At 45.4% G+C, this 21,233-nt stretch overlaps 1 protein-coding gene across 4 annotated transcripts in view; it reads right to left on the reverse strand.

Annotated features, from left to right (window-relative positions):
* The window catches only part of TSHZ2 (teashirt zinc finger homeobox 2), a 708,208-nt gene that overhangs the window by 397,585 nt on the left and 289,390 nt on the right, over nt 1-21,233 (reverse strand). The window contains exon 1 of one of the 4 annotated variants that reach the window (XM_004586095.3): nt 1,143-2,052. The exons of the other annotated variants lie outside the window; for them this stretch is intronic. Within the exon in view, the coding sequence (XP_004586152.3) occupies nt 1,143-1,182 (40 nt within the window). The 5' untranslated portion in view covers nt 1,183-2,052. Of the gene's footprint in view, nt 1-1,142; nt 2,053-21,233 lie in introns of those variants that run through there. 4 annotated transcript variants of the gene reach the window in all.

Consider the following 21,233-nt stretch of genomic DNA (forward strand, 5'->3'; position numbering starts at 1 on the left):
AGAAATAAAAACGCCCACATTAAAAGCCAAACAAGATAATAATTGTGCATGTCTGGCTCTGAATATAGAGGGCAAGGCTTGCGTCACTGGCACTCCGAGTTACCATGGTGAGTGATTTATTGATATATATCAAGAATGAATAGATCAAAGGCAGCGAGATGACAGGTGATCAATCAAGTGTCAAATCAAAACTAGCAATCAAGTGGAAAGCTGATTTTTCAGTGGGTGGGTCTGGCAGGAGAAAAATGAACTTTCATATTACACTTCCGAGAAACAAAACCCCAGCATACTATTTAAAAAGCAATTAAGCAACCCAAAAGAAAAAAAAATTCCCACGGAAGACCTATTGTACTGCTCCATTAACCTGTTATTATCTGGGATGGGGGGAGGAAAGGAAGGTTCAGACGGGACAGTGCCTACCACACGCGTCAATCCACAAAGTTTGAACTCTTCTGGGCACCGAAAATCCTGAGCTGCTCAAATTTCTAAGGACATTTCCTGCCCCCTCCCTCTTTAAAGACAAGGGACACTTGTCCCTTCCATTTCCGAGAGCAGCTCCACTCTCAGAATACACGTTCAAAGGTTCTTCATTGGGTGGGCAGCGTTTTCCAACCTAGCGACCAAAGCTGTACTCCTATTGCTGGCCCCAAAGGCAGCCAGCCCGCAGCCCAGTGATCAGCTAGCCCAGCACCTCAGCTCCCAGAGCCCCACTGAGAACACACTGGATCCCTGGAGACGAGAGGCTGCTAGCAGGCACTGACCGCGACGAGGGATGTGGAACTGGAGGGGCCGTCACCCTGCTCACACCCCAAATCCTCAACCTGGCTTTGGCTCCAGGCAAGGAACAGACTGGGAGAAAGTTAGGGGTGGGGTGGAGGGTGGAGGAAAAAAGTTTAAGGAGGAAAGGCTTGGTGGGATAGCTTCCCCCCACCAGTCCAACCAGAGCCTGGCAAGGGGAGGGTGTGGGAGACCAGAGAAGGCAAGAGAGGATGGGGTTATTAGAGGGGCACCCGGAGCAAACTCCCCCGAAACATGAAGGGGGTGGCGTCCCGGGGCGCCCGGGGGCAAGGAGGGCGGGCGGGGAGCTCGCCGCGCGAGGTAGCCCGGGCCGGGCAGCCGCAAAGCGGAGCCGGTTCTCTTACCTGCCGCCCGCTTGGGTGCCTGCTGTTTCCTTCTTGGCATCGCTCTACTTCGCTCCAGTCCCACTTCTGGCGCCCCAGCCCGAGCCGCGCGCTGGGGCCCGCTGTCCCTCTCGCCTCTCTGGGTCTCCTCCGCCTCTCGCCCGGTGGCTCCTAGGACGTCACTCGGCCTCTGTCCCCCTGACGATCCCCCCTGCAACTCCTGCGGCACGGGCCAGAGACCCCCCTCTGTGGGTGGCAGACACGGGTGGCTGGTGCCGGCTGCTTGGAAGTGGAGGTTGGTTCTGTCTTGTTTGTTTGTTTGTTTTGGATTTTTTTTCCTCTTTTTGTTTTTGCTTTTGGAAAATTTTTTTTGATTTTGCTTTTTTTTTGGTGACTGTTGAGACACTTGATTTCTTTATTAAACATCCAAGACCGGGTTCAGATGGAAGGGACAAGGGGCGCACACGCGCCACACGCACACGCGCGCGTAAAGATAAGGGGAAAAAGGCAATCCTGGGAAGGTAGTGGTTTCTTCTTTTTCTCTTCTTCTTCCTTCTCCTCTTTCCCTCCTCCTTCACCTCTTCCTCCTCCTCCTCCTCTTCGCCGATCTCTATGGCGGATTCGCGTAGGGAGAGATCACTCACGGTGGGTTTGTAGCTGCTGTCAGATCCCCGTCTGTGAGTGATATGCAAGAGGACAGGAGCGGGTTTGGGAAAGGCAGAAAATCTGGAATTCACTCTCTCTCTCACACACACACACACTCACACACACACACTCACACACACTCTCACACACACTCACACACGCGCGCGCACACACGCGCGCGCACCCGCCGCCTCCCGCACACACGCACACCCCCACATGCGCGCACACACGCGCACACACACTCACACTCACACAAGACAGGGCGAGGCGATGCCAGCAAACATCGATCCCGCTGAACAAACTGAACATTAACAAACTCCTCCTCCTCCTCCTCTCCCGCGACCTGATGACAGGGAGAAATTTACTCCCCAGCCGCACAGCGCCAGGCTGAGGAAATCTATTAAAGGGACAGTGTCCCGCCAGGGAGAGGGCTCGGCCCAGGGGCCGGGTGTGCCCACTAGGCGCCCAGACCCCCTGGGGAGGAGGCGGGGTGCGGGAAGTGTTGGAGTGAAGGGACTCCGGAGGAGCGGGGGCGGGGTGATGGCTGAACTCACAAGCTGGGAAGCTGGCCAGGGTGACTGACCAGCGGGGACCATCAGCAGAGTCAGGAGGGGCTCCTAGGTTTGCCTGGAGCAGGGAAGGGGGCGGGGACCTTTTCAAGGATGCTGTTCACCTCCTATGTCTTGCCCCAGCCCCATCACCTGAAAAGCCCCTGCCTTTCTACCCTCTTGTTCAGCAGTAGATGGTCATAAAATTAACCCCCCTTCACCCCTTGATCATCTGATCACATGCTCTTTCTTGTATTCGTCTAGTGTAATTATTGGGCACCTACTGTGCGCCTGTTCTGGTGACTCTATGCTAATGCAAGAAGTGAAGACGCCACCCCAGCCATCCCATCTCTGCCTGATGCCATCTTCTTGCAGCACTCCATCTTATTTAAAAATTTAAACACACACTCTGCACTCTATCCCATTGCTCTATTTTATTTCCCCCACTGGACTTCCTCGAGGCACATGTTACATACAGTTTTCTATTTCCCTAATTGTCTGAGATTTCCCTCTAGCAGCTAAGCTCTGTTGGGAGGAGGAAACTGCATGTCTTTTGTTCTACTATATCTACTCTATGTAGACAGAATCTAAGACATAGAGGAAGTGCCCAGTAAAACACCTGCTAATGAGTGAGAAGCAAACAAATCAACAGGATAATTTTGAATGTTAAAACGGGGTGTCAAGAGACTGTTCCAGATTATCGCCAACTCATATGATTATTGAGTCTCATGTGGGCCAGGCTTTTGGGAGGTGTTGGGAGGCATATCTGTGAACAGAAGAAACAGATTCGAGGAGGGTGAGATATGCAGGCTACAATGGGAGGGGGACTCAGGGAAGCCAGTCATCTGGACTCGCAGGAAAGAGGAGTGGTCCCAAGTGGGGTACTATCAGGGGACCATGCCAAAGCTGAGTTCTAAATGTAGAGGAGGAGTTGGGCATTGTCTTATGGGGCTGGGGAGTATCCTGCTTATGGGCTATACGAGGCCAACAAGTCAGTGGGTCTGGCCATGCCAAGACCCACAGGCAGGACTCAAAAAATTGGTACAGTCACAGCAGGCTAATTTCTGAGCTGATCATTTTGGATGGCCACTGAATGGTGTTATAAACATCCAAGTGGGCCCTCGGCAGAAAAAAAAAATAGTCTCCCCAACCTGGGTTCTGATTTTCTAACATTTTCTACCATTGTTAAGACTCACATTCCTGGCTCTTACCCATCAACAAGCCCTGGCATCTTGGGCATCTTACCAACAAGCCCTTCTAAGTGGCTGGCGTATTGGGCCAGATAAGCCTTGTCCTGTGCCTTGCAGGGTGTTTGGCAGCATCCCTGGCTTTTACCTCCACTTCAACTATGACAGCAAACACTGTCTTCAGGTCCACTAGGACTGCCCCTGGCTGAGCATGATCATCCTCAATCTCTTAAACCAGAAACTTCGAGATGAGCGCTTAGGAGCAATGTGCATTTTTCACAACCACTCCCCCACACTCCAGCTCAGTTCAGCTCAGAAAGAGACAGAGTCTCTGCCAAAAGAGTCTGTTCAGACACACCCCACATTGTTAACTATAAAGTCAAGGAAGTCTTTGATGGCGGCATGATTCAGGTGATGCTGCGTGGTGCTCACCATGGAGTTTCACCTGGGTCCACTCCTCACTACCCTCAGGGACACTTCGTAAATGAGGTCTCACCTGCCTGACTCAGACACCTGTCACCTTGGCAGGTTCTGCAACTGCTTTCTTGACAATTCTTCTGGGCTACAGGAAACTTAACTTTCCCACCCTACACATCAGCGACAACATGTGGTTGTCAGTGCTTGCAAGGTGCTGCTTAATCATTTTTAACATCCCCACATGTTTCCCCATCCCACACATGTCACCGAACCTTAATCCGCCCAAACAGCCTCCACCCAAGAGCAGCCCCACTCAACTCCAGCCTTGCTTTTAGGCGACCAAGACAGAGAAAAAGCTTGTACTTGGCAATGCCAACCAAAGGGTGTTCTTTTATCCCATGTTATCAACAGAGAGGATCTGGGCTCCACCAGCAGGATGCATAACACGGTGGTACCTATGTGCTGTGCAGCAAAGCAGCTAAGCTCTTAATCAACACTGAATCCCACACTGAAAAAGTTACTCTCTTCTCCTTCCTTCTCAGTCTCAGAAAGTCTGCTTGGCATTGGTCACTCTTTTAAACTTAACACATGCTGATCTGTTTTCAATCAAGATCACACAGATTTCCAGTTCAAGAAGTTTGGAAAGACAAGGATCAGGCTAGACTTTTTTGTTTTTTGTTTTTTTAAAGGGGATTTCATCGATTTTGCATTAGGGGTAACTTCTATTTCAGTGAAAGATGTTGCTGGTGGAGATGTGAAGTTTAAACTCCCTTAACGAGTGTAAAAACAGCAATAACAACAACAACTATATTTAAAGGGCAACAGAGAGTAAAGAATGGTTCAGATAAGACACAGGGGTGGCAAATGGCAGAAAGGTGATGTAGGCATGACTAGAGTTGCCAAAACGCTGTACTAATTCAATGCACCCTGGCACTCCGGGGAACATCGTCTGAGAGCTGGCATCCTGGACTAGTGCTACATGTTGTCTCCAGGACGCTTGGCTCCCTGGGATCCCACACTGCAATTCAGGCTGTGCAGGGGTATGAACTGATCGGAGTGACTCAACAATCTTTTCTGAAACACTTTTCCCCACACTGGCTGAACTTTACAATCACCTAGGGACTTATATTATTACTGTTATTAAAGATAAAAGAAGCCCAGGCCCCACCCCGTTGTTATTAAATCAGATCCCTAGGTGAGGCCAGGAAATCTAAAATTTTTGAAGTTCCCAGGTCATGATGATACACAATGCCAGGCATGGTAACAGGTGAATTAAGCTCATGGGTTGTATTGCATGCAAGGAAAAGAAAGGACATCTATTCTGGGATGCACTCAGAAGCTATGGATTTCCCCATCGAGCACACAGTGGATTAAGCTGTTGTGAGTTTGCCTGTCTCAGCAGTGGGCTCCAACCCATGGCAATCAAACAGACTCACGGAGTGCCACTTTGTGCATGGCCCTGCTGCATGCTGGGCATGGGGACAGCCCGGGAGATTCCTCAACCTGGCAAGAACACATCTGTTTCAGAGAGGCCTCCTGCACAGCTGTCAGGGCCGCCACACCCAGTCTTCCTGTCAGCGGCTGGTTTTCCTCTTAAAATACAAATGCGACCTCCTCGGTCCCAGTATCTGCCCCACTCTTCCTCTGTGTCTCTTCAAGTGATATCTGCGTTTCCTAATTAAAGTGTTAAGTTCTGGTCATCTCTGTGCCCCAAGTTCAGTGCAGCATTAGTGCCAGTAAACACTTGTGGAATGACTGAATTCCAGGCCGCACACAGCTGACAGGAAGGATGTACTGTGAGTACACCTAGGGCTCAACAGGAAGTTTTCATGAGGGAGGAGCATCAGCATTCAGTGTGGGTGCCTGCATCTTCAGCCGGCACTGCTGTTCTGTCACCAACGTCCCTCCTCTCCTCTCTGCCTGTAGCCTCCTCCAGATCTCCCCAGTGCTTCTTCCAAGAAGCCTTCCTAGGTGGATCCCGTGGAATTCAGATTTTCTGGTCCATATCTTCCCAAAACAAAGACACTTGACACGGAGTATGATTCCTGTTACAAACAGGGAGACCTGATTTTTGGGCATCAGGGAAATGGTCACCTTGGAAAGTGGACATCAGGAAGCTTCGAGCTGTTGGTGCTCTTCCTGAACAGGCACAGCTGATTCCTCCATGTCTGGCCTTAAGTCAGCTGCACATTTAGGTTTTGTGTAGGTGCATGATACTTCAGATAGAAAGGCAGCCATTCTCCCCCTTTGCTGCAGGCTATAATCAATGGGTTTGTTTTGAAAATCCCAATGCCCAGGTCTGGCTTCAGTGCCATGACATCACTATAAAGTGGGATCCAGCCATCAGGGTTTTTTACAGCCTCCAGTGCATGGCCACATTTTAGAGCCAGAGTACCACGTGGCTTTTTCCTGGAGGAGGGGATCCATTGGCTTCCTTTCATGTCATTTAACTCACTTAGGCTATGGCTCTTCCAGGAACTGTTTTGTGAGAACATCCAGGTAGCAATCTGGTTATTTCCAACTCTCTTAAGACACTTGGGGCAACATTATGTTAGCTGGGGATGGAAATCCCCAGATGGTGGAAAGAGTGGAAGACCTCCAGGGAGGTTTGGGATCCAGGAGTGAAGGCAGGATCCGCTTCAGAGCAGGGGGAAAAGAAAAGTTCTTGGGGGAGGAGACATTTGTGCTGACCTCTGGGAGAAGCCCACCAGGAACCGGGAAGAATCAGGGTCTGAGACTGCAAAGAGACTTGCATGCTGCAGGCATTGGAAGGATACAGTGGCTGGGGCAAAGACAGGCAAGCTGCCAGGTGCAAAGAAGCCCAAATGATGTCAGGGAGATTGGTGGCATTGGCATGGGGAGGAGATGGCCATGACATCTAGTTTGAATTTTCTCCTTCCAGCTGTTGATAAGGCCAATGTGTCAGTTCACAGCTTCAAAACAGAAGGTTTGCTCAACTTAAACAGGAGAGAATGGATCTCATTCCACTGGGTGGAAATTAATTTTGTGAAATCATGTAAGGTCAGGGACAGCCCAGGCACAAGCAAACTTGTCTTTAAGGACAAATCTCCTAACAGATATTCGACTCTGTTTCTAAAAATGATTTTATTTTACTTGAAAGGCAGAGAGAAAGAGAGTATAATCTTCCTTCTACTGGTTTGTTCCCCAAAGAACAGGGCTGGAAGAGGCTGGAACCAGGAGCTTGAAATTCCAATCAAGCTTCTCAGCTGGGGGACAGGGCCTAAAGACCTGGGCCATCCTCTGCTGCTTTCCAAGGCACATTAGCAGGGATCTGGATTGGAAGCAGAGTGGCCAGGACTCAGAGCCATGCTCCTATCCAGAAGCTTGCATCCCAGGGGGCAGCTTAATCTGGTATGCCACAACACCACCCTACGTTGTTTTTAAAATTTATTTTTATTTGGTGAAGTGCAGGACTCTGCAGGAGCAATTGGGCACTGTGTATATTTTAGCTGAGTGGGCAGGCTGGGGACATGGGAGCTGTTAGATTTCACACATCTCACATTGCTCCTTAGTTGGTGATGGTGTACTACCACTGTGGACGAATCAGACCAAGTCTATGGTCTAGAAATCCACTGCTCAACTTCTTTAACGGCAGGAAGACGTTAAGTGAATGTAAGGACTGGCAAGCCGGGGACCATGTGATGGGCAGCCTTGAAGTTCCGTATTTTCTGCCACCTCAACTGTGCATCAGGCTCTGCGTACTGCGCTCATTAGAACTGTGTGCCCAAAAGTGCCCCTCAACTTTCAGAAGCAAATAGAGAATGATATAATTCACCCTGAGAACACCTTTCTGTGTTATCCAGAGCATGTCTTATCTATTATGATTAGGCATTAAGCATCCTATTGTCCTTAAAATTTCATGAGATTCTACCCCTGCTTGCTAGGATTATGTCAAAGTGATTTGTCCTGAACACTGGTTTCACCCAACAATACAGCTTGTCTTTCCTCCTTAACATTGCTGGGCTATCTGGCCAGGCTAAGGTTCGGAGTGGCTCAATCAGCTGGGACTGCTGCCAGGTCCTCTGCGTGCACAAGGCTCCTGTCCTACTTTTGCTGCCCCAAGAAAAAGATATAGGGATTCTGAGATAGGATTTGCATGCATATGGCTTATTTGAGAAATAACCCTAGAAATCCCCAATATGGGAGCAGGAAAGAGAATAGGGAGGGAACGGCAGTGAGGACAGAGGTTGCCATTGGCCTTGTGGCTATCTGCAGCCTACCTTGTTGGGGTCTCTGGGAGTCAGTATAGAGGATGTATCTTTGAGATATCCCCTAAGAGGATAAGATGAGAGAGCTCAGATATTTATCCATCAACTCCTGCCAGCATTGGATGAGGGTCGCTCATGGCCTTCCTTCCAGGAAAAAGGGCTGCCAGTACTGACGGTCAGCAGTTGGCAAGTGAAGAAATGGCAGGGTGTGGGCATTGTCTGCCTGAGAGGACTCCCCTAAACTGCGAGGTCTGTGAGGATCCAAGCTGTCTGCTTCCTGGTGTGTTGTCACTTCCAGCATTATGCCAGACAAACATCAGACCTCCACCAGTATGGTCCAAGTCTTAGCTCCCTGCCTCTTTCAGTGGCTCTCTCATTCAGTCCTCTTGTTTATACTAATACGTGAATAGGTAAGACCATCCGAGGTGCAGGTCTTTGCACTCCTTGCTGTAGAACAGAGTCAGCCTTTTCTAAACATCTTCATCACCAAGATTATGACCTTAGGTCACATGTTTCACATCTCAAGGCTTACTTTTCTCATCACTGGGGGCCAGTGTAGTCCCACAAGAGACAACAGCATCCCATATCAGAGTGCTAGTTCAAATCCCAGCTACTCCACCTCTGATCCAGCTCCCTGTTAATGCACAGATGATGGCCCAAGGGCTTGAAATCCCTGCTACCATCATGCTAGCTCCAGAGAAAGTCCCTGAATTCTACCATTTGGAGAGTGAATCAATGAATGGAAGATTATCTCTCTCCTGTCCTTTTCAAATAAATCTTCACAATTTTATTATCTATAAAAAATGGAGAGAATTATATCACCCATTTCATTAAGGATAAGTCTACTTAAAACAGCACAAGAGCTGACATAGGAAGCATTCCTGAAGCTTGTTGATATTTTATAAGTGTGTGTTGCTTGACTATCATTTAGCAAGCACTTGCAGATCTGAGGAAAATCCAGTTATTGAAAAGGTGAAATTGCAAGATAAGTTAAGGTGTGTGCATTTGGCCTTGCAGTTGAATGCTGCTTGGTAAACCTGCACACTGTATCACGGCATCAGGACTCAAGCTCTGGTTCCACCCATGACTCCAATTTCCTGCCGATACAGATCCTAAGAGGCAGCAGGAGATGGCTCAAGGAGTTGGAGTCCTGCCACCCACCTGGGGGCCCAGACTGAATCCCCAGTTCCCGGCTTCATTCTGGTTCAGCATCTAGGGAGTGAATTAGCCGATGGGATGTCTCTTTTCCTTCATTCATTTCTCCTCCATGTGTCAAATAAGCAGTTTTTCTTTCTTGCTTTTTTTAAAATAAAGATTTATGTATTTGTTCATTTATTTTATTTTACTTGAAAGAATTAGAGTGAGAGAAGGAGAAAGACAGAGAGAAAGATCTTCCATCCTCTAGTTCACTATTCAAATTGCTACAATGGCCAGAGCTGGGCTAGTTCAAAGCTGGGAGCCAGGAGCTTCTTCCGGATCTCCCACACGGGTGCAGGGGCCTAAAACTTTGGACCATCCTCCACTGCTTTCCCAGGCAATCAGCAGGGAGCTGGGTTGGAAGCAGGACTCAAACCACTACCTATAGGGAATACTGCAGAAAATCAGTTTGCTATAATACTGCACCCATCCCAATAAACAGATAATTTTTAAAAGAAACATTTGGTGTAAATTTTGAAATCCATGCATATGAGGGGATTGTCATAAACGTTCATAATCAAAATATCATGCATGATTTTCAAAATTTGTTTCACAAAACAAGCTTACTCATTAATTCTATTCTCCCACAAACTTTCTAACAAATCTTTGCATGGCTGAGGTCTAGTATGACCTATAAGCAGGGATACAACTTCCCTAAGCTCAGTGTTTCACAGGGGCAAGGGTGTTGACCAGCAGAAAGTATGGAAGCAAGCAGACAGCACCTTCTGGTTTCCTTGCCTTTCCCTCAAACAGCCACTTTTCCCACCACTGTTTGATAAGCACTGCACTTGGCCAGGCATGGGGCTCAAGCTGTGGCTACAGTAGGGACCAGAGCTCTTAGGGAACTTAAGCATCTAGGGGAAGCCAGGCAAATCATGGCAATAGTGATAACAGTATGAGAATAATTTAGGTGGCAAACACTGTACTCATCCTTAATTTAATTTAATAAATCCAAGTGCTTTTCTGTCCCCATTCTTGGTATGAGGGAACTGAGGCAAAGAAAATCTCCATAATTTACCTAAGGTTATGGAGATAGTTAAAAGAAGCTTGGATTCAAACCTATGGGTGTGGCCCTGGCATGAATACTGCCCATCACAAGGCAATGTGGTCAGCCACAGGGACTTTTATAGCACAAGATGCCTGGTTATTTGTCCTGTTCGCACTGCTCAGCCTGAGACGTTGCACTTCCTGGGCACTATCTCTCAGAGAGCTGTCACTCCCCTCCAGAGCTCCAGGCCCAGAGGGTCTGGGGTGGGTCCTTGAAATGACCATTTCTTTTAAGCTCCTAGGTGACAGGAGGCTGTGAGTCCTTGAACCATGCCTTTAGCTGCTAGGGTCCCCACAGAGCTGATTTTTTCTTCAGCCCCCAGGAGACCTTCTGGGTTGTTACCACTCAGCCCTTCTGCCTAGGTGCCCTGCAAATGAAGAATGATCTGGTCTCAAACACCTGCGGAGCTAAGGCAGAAACCCCAGGTGGGGAGCCCCAGCTCATGACCTCAGCTCCTGCAGGAGGTCCCCGGGGGGACCTCCAGGTTGGGAGAGGCAGCTGCTAGGCTGCTGCCTTTCTAACAAGCTCTAACCGGTGGTGCTCACCCCCTCGATCCAGGGTCCCACTTTGGGAAAGAGCTCAACTATACCTCACACAGGTGAAAGGCTTCGACACAATGGGCTTTCAGAGACGAAGTGCACACCTCCTCCCATGTTAGTTCAGAGCACTAGTTGACTCCGACTGTACAGAATCTTCATGCAGCTCCCCCAGTAGGAAGTTCCACCCTTGAAGGAGCTGCTGCCCAAAGGCTCCACCCCACTCCTGAGAGCAGTCCAGGCCTACTACAGCGAGGCCCTCCAGGGCTGAAGCAGAGCTGCCTCCCAGCGTCCCCAGACAGCCAGAGGAGTCTATTGTTGCCTGCAGTCGTGGCTCCTTTCCAAGAGCTGCGTGTTACCGGAGGGGTTTGCATCTGCCTGCCGTTCAGGTCTGCAAACGCGAGATGAAAAAGTGGCTGTTTGGAAAATGGTTGCTCTCTTGGGAGAGGGGTATGGGAGAAAATGGACTCTCTGCGTGCAGCCCTCCAGAGATGGCACCCAGCCCCTGTGATCAATGCCAGCATTAAGCAGGCTTGGTTGAGAGGCAACCTACAGATTTATGACTTCCTGTGTCCGCCAGCAGATGTCATGATGGCTGACAGAACAGAAGGCCTTTCAAGAGCGAGCTGGGGTGGAGCTTAAGGAGAGGGGAAAAAAAAACATCGCCTGAAAGGCAGAAGCCAAAACTGGTGTTTGCTTAGTGGGGCTATTGTTAACGCTGGCATTTGCGGACACCGGGAAGTCTTACATTAAATGGAACATCTCATGATTATCTCTGCTTCCAAAAATCAAGCAGAAACTCCTACAGGAAAGACAAAGTTGCTGGCTTTGCTCAAACAAGAAAGGATTTTGTTTCTGGCCTATTTGTCTCCTTAACAATTCTCCAGGCTAAAAATGAACACTTTGCCTGGGAAAAACATATATATTTACCCTGAAACATCATTCTAAGGAGCTTTAAATATATGCATTTTACAAATTCTGCAGCTCATTCTGAAATTCCTTTGATATACATATAATTTTCCCCATTTAAAAAATTGCATAATAGGATGTCATTGGTATTTTACATGCCAGGATTTTTTGTGGTACTGAAAAGTGGCATAAATTTGGCATTCATCACAGGCCAAAACTCCCCTTATTCATAAGCACAACTGCTAACACAGACTTAGCAGTAATTATAAGTCACACTTCCACATTTCCTCCCTGTAATCTGTACCTGAAGATTTCCCTTCTGCAGGTACAGAAGGCATTTTCTATCCAGCTCACTTCTGGATCGAATGGATGCTTGAAGGGTTTCACTTGGGCTCAGTGAACATCGCCCCTCCACACCCTAGGGACAAGTCTGACGACAGATGCTGGGTTGATATGAGTGCTGTGACCCACCAATCATCACCCATTATGGCTGGGCCAAAATGGAGAGTCACTGGGGGCTTAGCAGGGCAGAGCGCCAGGGACCCCTTTGCTCCTGACCTCTGAATAATAAAAACAAAAGCAAAACTTATTTTGTTAGTTATTTAAAACAGTTTCGAGTTCTAGTTCATATGATATTATTATGTGCAGCTAATTTCCGCAACCTGGTTCTTTACTGGGAGAACACCAGACGCAACAAGGTATCTTAGGAGGTTTATTCCATTGGGGCAGGGATGGGGCGGGAGTGGTGCTGATCAGCAGGGAGGAAAAGCGGGAAAAAGGAGACACCTGGGCCTCTTTACGCAGGTAGGCCCACAAGGTGGTGTGGGGGGGGGGGTGGGACTGGGAGGGATTGAGGGCAGAACCCAGGGGGATTGGTGCCTGCAGGTGAATGCCTGGGGATGATTGGCGAGTGGGCGGGGTTAGGGAAGGGGCTGGAAGATGGGGGGTGGGATTCTCAGGTGGAATGCCAGGTTACATCTGATTGGTGGATGGCTAGACTAGGGTGAATTTCGTGAGCTGTGAGGAAGAGGAAATGGCGTCGGGTCCAGGGTGGGATATTTGAATCACTCCTTATGCATTTCAAGCCACAACTTGACCTTGAAGCTTCTATCATGGAGAAGTGGCCACAATGTGTATTTTTCTGTTGGAGTGAATATCTGATTCCATCTAAATTTTCAAGCTAGAGTTGCGGGTACAAACACAGCCACCATTGGCAACTTCTGCATGCTGCTTCAGAGTAGCAGTACATCGGGTGATGCCCTCACTCACCAGGGCTTTGGGGACTTGTTCTGAATCCTGGGTCAGCTCTGCCAATGTTACTCTGCTTAAGATGTTTGAACTCTCTGAATCTGTTTTCTCACCTGTAAATGGTGGATAAGGCGTGCAGCATTCTCTCAGTGTTTTTTTTTTTTTTCCTAAGGAGGATCAAATGCAATGTTTGTGAAGCGATTAGCTGAATGTCTGGCACAGGGGAGGAGCTCAATAAATTAGCTATTGTTACCATGATTAATGTTAAAATATCTCCCCATTTTATTAGTCCACAGGTAAACACACCAACTCATACACTGATTCATTGGCCACCTAGCAAAGAAATCCAATAACAATAATAACATTAATTGCACTTGTCATATATTGACACATACTAAGTGCTAGACACTGCTAAATGTCTGATATGCAAAACATATTGAATTTCATCCTTACAACAACTTGATGAGGCCTAGCATTACTGCTTCCATTTTACATGTGAAGAAAGTCTGGCTGGAGAGTTTCAGACTTGAGTGTGCATTTGAATCACTTGGGGAATGTTTTAAAGCATAGATCCCCAGGGTCTTCCATCCAGCGTTTCTGAGAGAGTAGGTCTGGGTTGGGTCTTGTTTGTGTTAACAAGTTCCTAGGTGCTGCTGCTGCTGCCACCAAGAGCATGGGCCACATTTGACAACCATGGACTAAAGTGGCTAGCTCAAGGTTATGCAGCAAGTAGCAGAAGTCTTCACATATAATAATTTGAATGCATTTTCATAAAATGTACTAATACTAACAAATACTTAGTTTTCTTTAAATTTCCTAATATTAAACAGCCGATTGTTGCATTCTCAAAATACAATGCTTTGGAGAGCTCCTTGTCTGCCAAAAAATACCCTTGATCTGTGATGTTCTTTATGGCTCACAGCAGTTTGTAATCCCAAACAAAGAAAGGATTTCAAGAACATTTTCAGAAGGGTCATAAATCCTTATATCATCCCCAACCTGGTCACTTTTGGAAGGATTAGCAGCCATGCCAGAGCATAGGAGGCAATGCTATGGCTGTGACCCACTCCTTGCTGGAGAACTCACTGGGCCTTCCAAGATAGAGAGCCCAGGCGAGTAAGCCAAGCTGGGTACCTTCTTTGCCTTAGAAGCATGGTGTTTCCGTGGCCATACCCAGCTTACCTGGGCATCAGAACAACTAGTGATGACTTAGTGCCTCCCATGCTCAAATGAGCCACTTGTAGCCCCATCACCCAAGGGACAGATGGTACAAGCTACTGTGAGGAGCAAGAACTGGGATGTATTTTGGCCCATACCAGAGGGCTTGGGAATGTAGTGATTGACCAGTGAGAGATGTGAATGTAGATAAAGGCTGCAAGCAGAGAGTCTGGACAAAATCCAGAGTCCCATAGTGGATAAAGTAATTAGGCAAAATATCATTCATGGATATCTTCCTCATTCAGTTGCAAATGAAAAGAACCTGAATTCAAACAGACAGGCTGGGTGCAGCTTACGAAATGCAAATACTCAAAGACTTGAAGAAAACAGATAAACTGGCTGGTGGATGCAGGAATAGAACACACATTGGATTTACCACCAGGGAGCCTGGGACTCCAGTGCTGTCTCTGCATGAGCGCTTTTGAAAACTTACTCACTCAGTCTTTCATTCAACAAATACTGAGCATATGTTACTGCCTGGATACTGTTATAGATGCTGAGGGTACAGACCCCAGTCTCTGCTCTCATGCAGCTTATTCTAACGAGAACAGCAAGGCAACACAGGAACTCAGATATCCAGGATATTAGCAAGTGAACAGCATCAAAGAGAAAAAAGGGAAGAAGGGAAGTGGCTTTGGGTTGGCTATATGGTTGACAATGGTCCATCTGCACTCTCAGCTACAGCATCAATCACCATCAATGTGAAACTTTGGCTATAAAGGAGGGGACACTAAACCCCAAGTGGCCTAAGGACCAAAGAGAAAAATTTGGGTTGCACACGAACCAGACAGGCAGGAGTTCATAGTCTTAATGACACTATGTTTTGTTTGGTTGGTTGGTTCCACCCCCAACATCCCCATCACTGATCCTTTCTAACATAACTCAGATTTTCACTGGGGTGCTGCTACAGCTTCAACATGATTTGGCTCTCTGATTCATGCTGACATTTAAACCCCAAAGTCTCATGTGGATGGTTAATAGAAATTTGATTGGTGTGTTGGAGTGTTGATCCAATTTTGGTGTATGGGAGGTAAGCCTATCAGGAGGTCTGCAGGTCCTTGGAGTGTGTCTTGGGAAGGGAATTTTCATGAGATGAGCTGGTCCTACAAGCTCCATGTGGTTTTGTTTTTCTCTCCAATTCCTGTACCACAATGTGATGCTCGCTTGGAATGTGATATACCATCGACCACCCTCAAGAGACACCGACTGAAGGAGCTATCCCACCTCAGGCAGTAGACTTCTAAAACTGAGTCAAACTAAACTTTCTTCTTTCACATGTATTTCCTCTCAAGTATTTTAAAGTGACAAAAAGATGGCTAACACAAGTTATCTGACATGTTCTTATTTGATGCATGTGCCTGCCTTGAAAGCAGACCCCTCCCAGCTCCAGGCTTTAAGCCAATCAGCACATTGCTCACAGTGATTGGCTCTTGAGAAGAAAAGGGTCCAGTGAAAGGGAATGTCAGAAATCCTGCCTGGGATCTTTACTGAATTGGACCTTGAGAAGGGAAAAGTTGCTACCAGTGATAATCCTAAGTGCATGAAAAGGGCTGGCTTAGAACTGAGTGGAGAGATGGAGAAAGGAAACAAAATCAAGAAAGGATCCTGTGATAGACAGCATTGATCCACAGGAAAAACGCACTCCAGTAAATCCGCCCGGCCCTATACTTAGAGTGGAATTCATCAAAACCAATTCCCGTTAGCACTTTGAGCTGTGTGGGCTGAGCTTCTGTTTTGTTTTTATTTATTTGTTTTGTGAAGAGGAGGAAGAGGCTACGGCTCGACTATACTGAGGACAGGAGTCAATAACACAATCATTCAAGCTACTTCTGCCATCTTTAAGGGTCTGCATTAGCATGAAGCTGGAGTCAGGTACTGGGGGCAGAAAGCAAACTTACATACACTGAGTAGGCCAAGCATCTACTTTCTGGTTGTGTTATTTTAAAAGGATAGATAAAATATTTAGTTCAGGCATAACCATATCCATGAAATCACAGAGTCCAGGCCTGCCTTCTAGGTGGGCTTCACATGATCTCAGCCTAACTCTCCCACATTGACCAGAGGCAACCTCACTCCTGCTAGTCCCTCCAAAATTCAGCACTCATCCTGGCTTTCTGACCCTGCGTCTGTGCCCATCTCTGACTCAACTACTGAGGCTAGAGGATGGATGCCCCCAATCCTGGGATTGATGTTCTGTCTTGGAACCAGGGCTGACACCTGCCTCATTTCGACTCACACTGAGAGGACTGGTTCTTCACATTCAGGAGTTGTTACTAGAAGATGGGGTATGGGGAATTATAAAATATTTTTATAATATTCAAATTTCAATTTTGGAGTGTCATCTCTCCATTTATAAAGTGAAAATTTTTGAAGAAATTGTTTCCAACATTTTTACTAGCAAAGACTCTGTTTTCTTGCCTTCCCACAATGGGATCAAAACCACACAGAACTTGAAAACATTCGAGTATAATTCATCATCCATCCATCCTTTCACACATCCATCCACATTCTACATGGTTCTTGAATCCACTAGCTTGCAGTATTGTCCTAGCACTGGGATTACCTCATCAAGAAATAGTAGGAGGACTGAGTTAAATGAAACACAATGGGCAAGTCTGCCATTGGTTTTCCTTTAGGGTTAAAAAGCTAGAGTTTGGCAGAAGAAAAGTTCATGCTCATGTTTCCTCTACACCGCTTTAGTTTATTGCTATAAGGATGGGATGCAACCCAAGCTGCAATCAAGAATGCAACCCCAAAGTGATGTACATAGGGAAAAAGAGTTAGCAACCTGAGCCAGGTGAAGAGAAGAACCACCAAAGCCTGGTGCTGTGATGATCTGAACAATTCCTGAACTTCTGTGCTGACCTGAACCCACATTCATCCAGGCTTTCTGTCAGGTGAGAGAACTCTTTACTGTTTACACCATAGCCAAAAGTATTGGTGTTACTTAGAGTCAAAAGTTGATCAAGTTGAGTTCAGTAGAGATTCCCCAAGCAACTTAAATTCAGAAGATGGCCAGTGAAAAGATATTCATAAATGTTACAAATGTCCTGAAGAGGAATTACAGCAGTTTATATTTGGGGAAATTAATCATTTGAAAGCACTGCATTTTAAAAGTAAGAATGCATTTTTAAAAAACTTTTCTAGAGAATTAGATCAAAGGTAAGCAGAGAGCTTCTGAGAAGAGCACACAGCAGTGGTTTTATCTGCATAGGTTATGTTGCCCTCTGTTGCAGCTACTGAACTCGATTGTTACAGTGCAGAGAAAGCCATGGACAATATGTCTCAGTGGACATGACTGCGTTGTATTAAAATTTTATTTTTAAGGGCAGGCAGCTGGCTGGATTGGCCTTTGGCCTACTGTTTGCAAACTCCCGAACTAAATACACACAAGTGAGTATGAAATAAAAATAGGTAATCAAGAATAGTTCGCAATATATTTAGTAAACTATAGAACCATAGAACAATCTCTCAAAAGATTGCAGTGCTGTTCTGTAAATTTCAGGCCTCTAATGTCACACATTCTGTAACTCAGCCATTTCCCCATGGTGCCTTCATTGTCTTCTACAGCTGTGGTCCCAGGGTGGGTCAGCAAGGCAGCTGCTCAGGGTATGATCTGTAATGAGCGAAGGAACACTCATGGAAGAAACTGGGAAAATATACATTAGCCCTTCTCTGATGAAAAATCCACAGTACTGTAATGTGAAACAGGCAAAGCCACAAAAATACACTTATTAGTCCTATAGTATTTTCACTAAGTCTGTTATAATTAACATACAAAGCATTTTCAGTCAGCTCAAAGACGGCAGCTGCAGTTAACAGAAATTCCAGAACCATGTAATGTGTGGTGTGGTGTGATTTACAAGGGACATGATTTATAATCCGAATATTAAACCTTTTTAATATACCTCCCAAGAAGTTGCTTGGTTCAGAAAAAGTCAAAAGAGAATTCCAAGGGGAAACCAAAACTGCAGAAAAGTTGGAAATATTTTGTTAAAATTTTAAAAGGCTATTGACTCCCTTTCATTCAGTGGAAATTAAAATTTATACTTTAATTCTGATTCTGGAACAAAAAATCTGAAAGGAAAATCAGGTTGTCTAACCTTTACTAACTATACAGTGGACAAATGTTTGCAAGGCTTTGGACTGAGCATCACCAGGCTGTTAAATAGCAGGCTCACATTTCTGGAAGACCACAAACTCACACGTACTTTGAGTCAAGGGAGGAAACCCAGATGGAATGCACTGGAACTCAGGCAATAGAGAATGGTGGAGACTGAGTACATATGAGAATTCTCTCTGAATATATCTCTCTTTCTCTGTGTCTCTGTCTCTCTGTATCTCTCGCTCTCTGTCTCTCTCTGTCTCTGTCTCTCTCTCTCTCTCTCTCTCTCTCTCTCACACACACACACACACACACACAGCTCCTCATCTAAACAAGAAACACATTCCTTGAACCAATGCAGATAACACAGCCAGGAGATGTTAAAAAATGCTGAAGTCTGAACTAATCTGGTTGCTTAATTCTGCCATTCCTTAACAAGAATTTTTGTAGAAAATAGTATCCTTCCTTTTATCTCAAACTATGGATCTATTAGTGTCACTATTTATAGAGAAAAAAAAAGAGAGTGATAATTTATAGATACATTTGTCCCATAAAATCTCTACTTCCATCCTCTGAATGGTTTGAGTCTTCTAGAATATCACTCTTTGGTGATGCTGTAGCTAGAAGAGAAAATGCTGAATTCCTTAAGAATTTCAAATTTTATATTGCCACTTGTAGCCAGCTGTATCATCCACTGAGCCATGTAGTTTTTCCCCTGCCCAAAATGTCACAAAATGAAAAGTGGATAACAGCAGCTTCCACATACCAAACACATTTGTTGAATAAGCAACACAGAAAGAACTGCAATAGAAATATCACCTTGTAAAGGAATAAAACATTTAATCCGATTTTAATTGAAATGTTGCATGTTGATACCTTTTGTCTATGCAAAGTATAAAGCTAATACAAAGGACAAAAAGACAATATGTGCACTTGGACATTTTGATAGTTGGGATTTCTGAGGCATTTTAGGAAGAAAAAATTACTACAGCTACTCATTTAAAAAATGCTGCAAAATGGATGCTAAACCATCAGGCTTAGTGAAATAAGCCAGTCTCAAAGTGATACATATCATATGTTTTCTTTGATAATGTGGCAGCAAAAGGAAATCCAACTCATGTTGTCTTGAAGAAGAATAATGGATTTCCTTTCGCTTTTAATGGAAAGATTTGTGCCTCATCATTTGGTTTCATCAGCTTGATGATGACATATTTCTATGTTTCAATGAGTTATGCCAGCAAAATAGGACCATATTGTGAAGTTGGATTTAACTGTTGGGTTTACTATGTCATGTCCTAGCTGGAATGAATACTTTCCTGAATGATTGTATAAGTAGTGTCCTTTATGACAGTTAAAATAGTTTCTTCCACATGAATTAATTAGTAACAAGAATTATAAAGACTGGAGTTTGACAATATCATAATATTGTCTGACGTAGTGGTTAAGAGCTTGTGTGTTAGGTTATACAGAAATGATTTTGAGCCCTCTGCAATTTGCCAGCTGTGTGACTTTGGGCAGCTTACTAATCAGCAAGATACCGCTGCAAATGTATAAAATTACTCTTCCTACTAGCATCTATTATCTAAGATGACATTTGTAAAAAAAAAAAGAGAGAGAGAGAGAGAGGGAGAGAAAGATAATACACAACCCTTACTATCATTCCTTAAATAGAGTAAATCTTCAATATAAGCTGATAACATTGTTCCTACTTTTATGCTACTTACCAGTGAACTTCACTTAAAAAATCCCAATAAATGTATCTAAACTGCAGATATTAGCTCAATAGATACTTGGCCTATGAGTAATAATATTATTGGCTAATAAGGGGTTGAATTAATACAGGAGTCATTTGTAACACGTTTCATTGAAAAAAAAAAGAATGAATGAGAGCTGGAAACTGGATCCTAAATTAAAAGGTGAGGTCAGGGTTTGGGAAGTGGGAGGAACAGACAGAAATACACTCTATATCATGGGCACGTGCTCCTTGTGCTCTGGGTCCCCATCAGGTGGAATGTTCCACAATGTCACTGCTCTCATACTCTCATTACCACAGGTCATGTGTTGGGAGCATTTGATGGGCAGCTTTATAGGCAACCATAAAGCAGCACTTATGGTCAAAGTCATCAAATTTTGTTGAGCTCTGTGCTTAGGTGTCCCAATCATTTTTTCTCTTTTCTCTGGGTCATAGTCATTTGTGCACAAATGGTATCTAGCATGGGTGACTTAATTTCCCCTGAGTCTCTGAGATCAAACTTGAAAGATTCCCCACTCCCAAAATTTCAGTAAGAAAAAAGTAAGATAATGTGAGTGCTTTACTGAGTATCTATTTTACTTCCAACCCAAGGAACTGGCCAGTTCATCATTCTGAATGAAACACATCTTTCAACTTTCACAGCTATATGTAGCAGTTACACTCATCAGCTCAAATATGCAAATAAGAAAATAGAGTTAGGTCAAGGTCCTACTAGTTCTTCAATATCGTTAGGTTGGGAGGATTTGAACTCTGGCAGTCCGTTCTGCAGCCTCTGGCTCCTGAGACCTGGAGACTTCATTCCTCTCTACTCATGGTGATGCCTATATTATTTAGAGCCACACACACAGTGATCCCTCTGGTTCCTGGAGATTGCTCAAAAACTCAGAAGTGAATTTCAGAAATAAAAGCAATTAAATGTGGACACGTTAGAGACACAGAGGTGACTTTAGGAGCTCCGTTGTTAGATTTACTTGGAAGTATTTCTAAGTGTTTCTTCCTCTTGTTCCATGAATCAGTACCCAGTAGACAGATGCTTGGAGTTGCAATCTGGGTGCTTCAGATGCCACTTCAA

The sequence above is a fragment of the Ochotona princeps genome, chromosome 22 (genome assembly GCF_030435755.1).
Source record: "Ochotona princeps isolate mOchPri1 chromosome 22, mOchPri1.hap1, whole genome shotgun sequence".
Lineage (NCBI taxonomy): Eukaryota > Metazoa > Chordata > Mammalia > Lagomorpha > Ochotonidae > Ochotona > Ochotona princeps.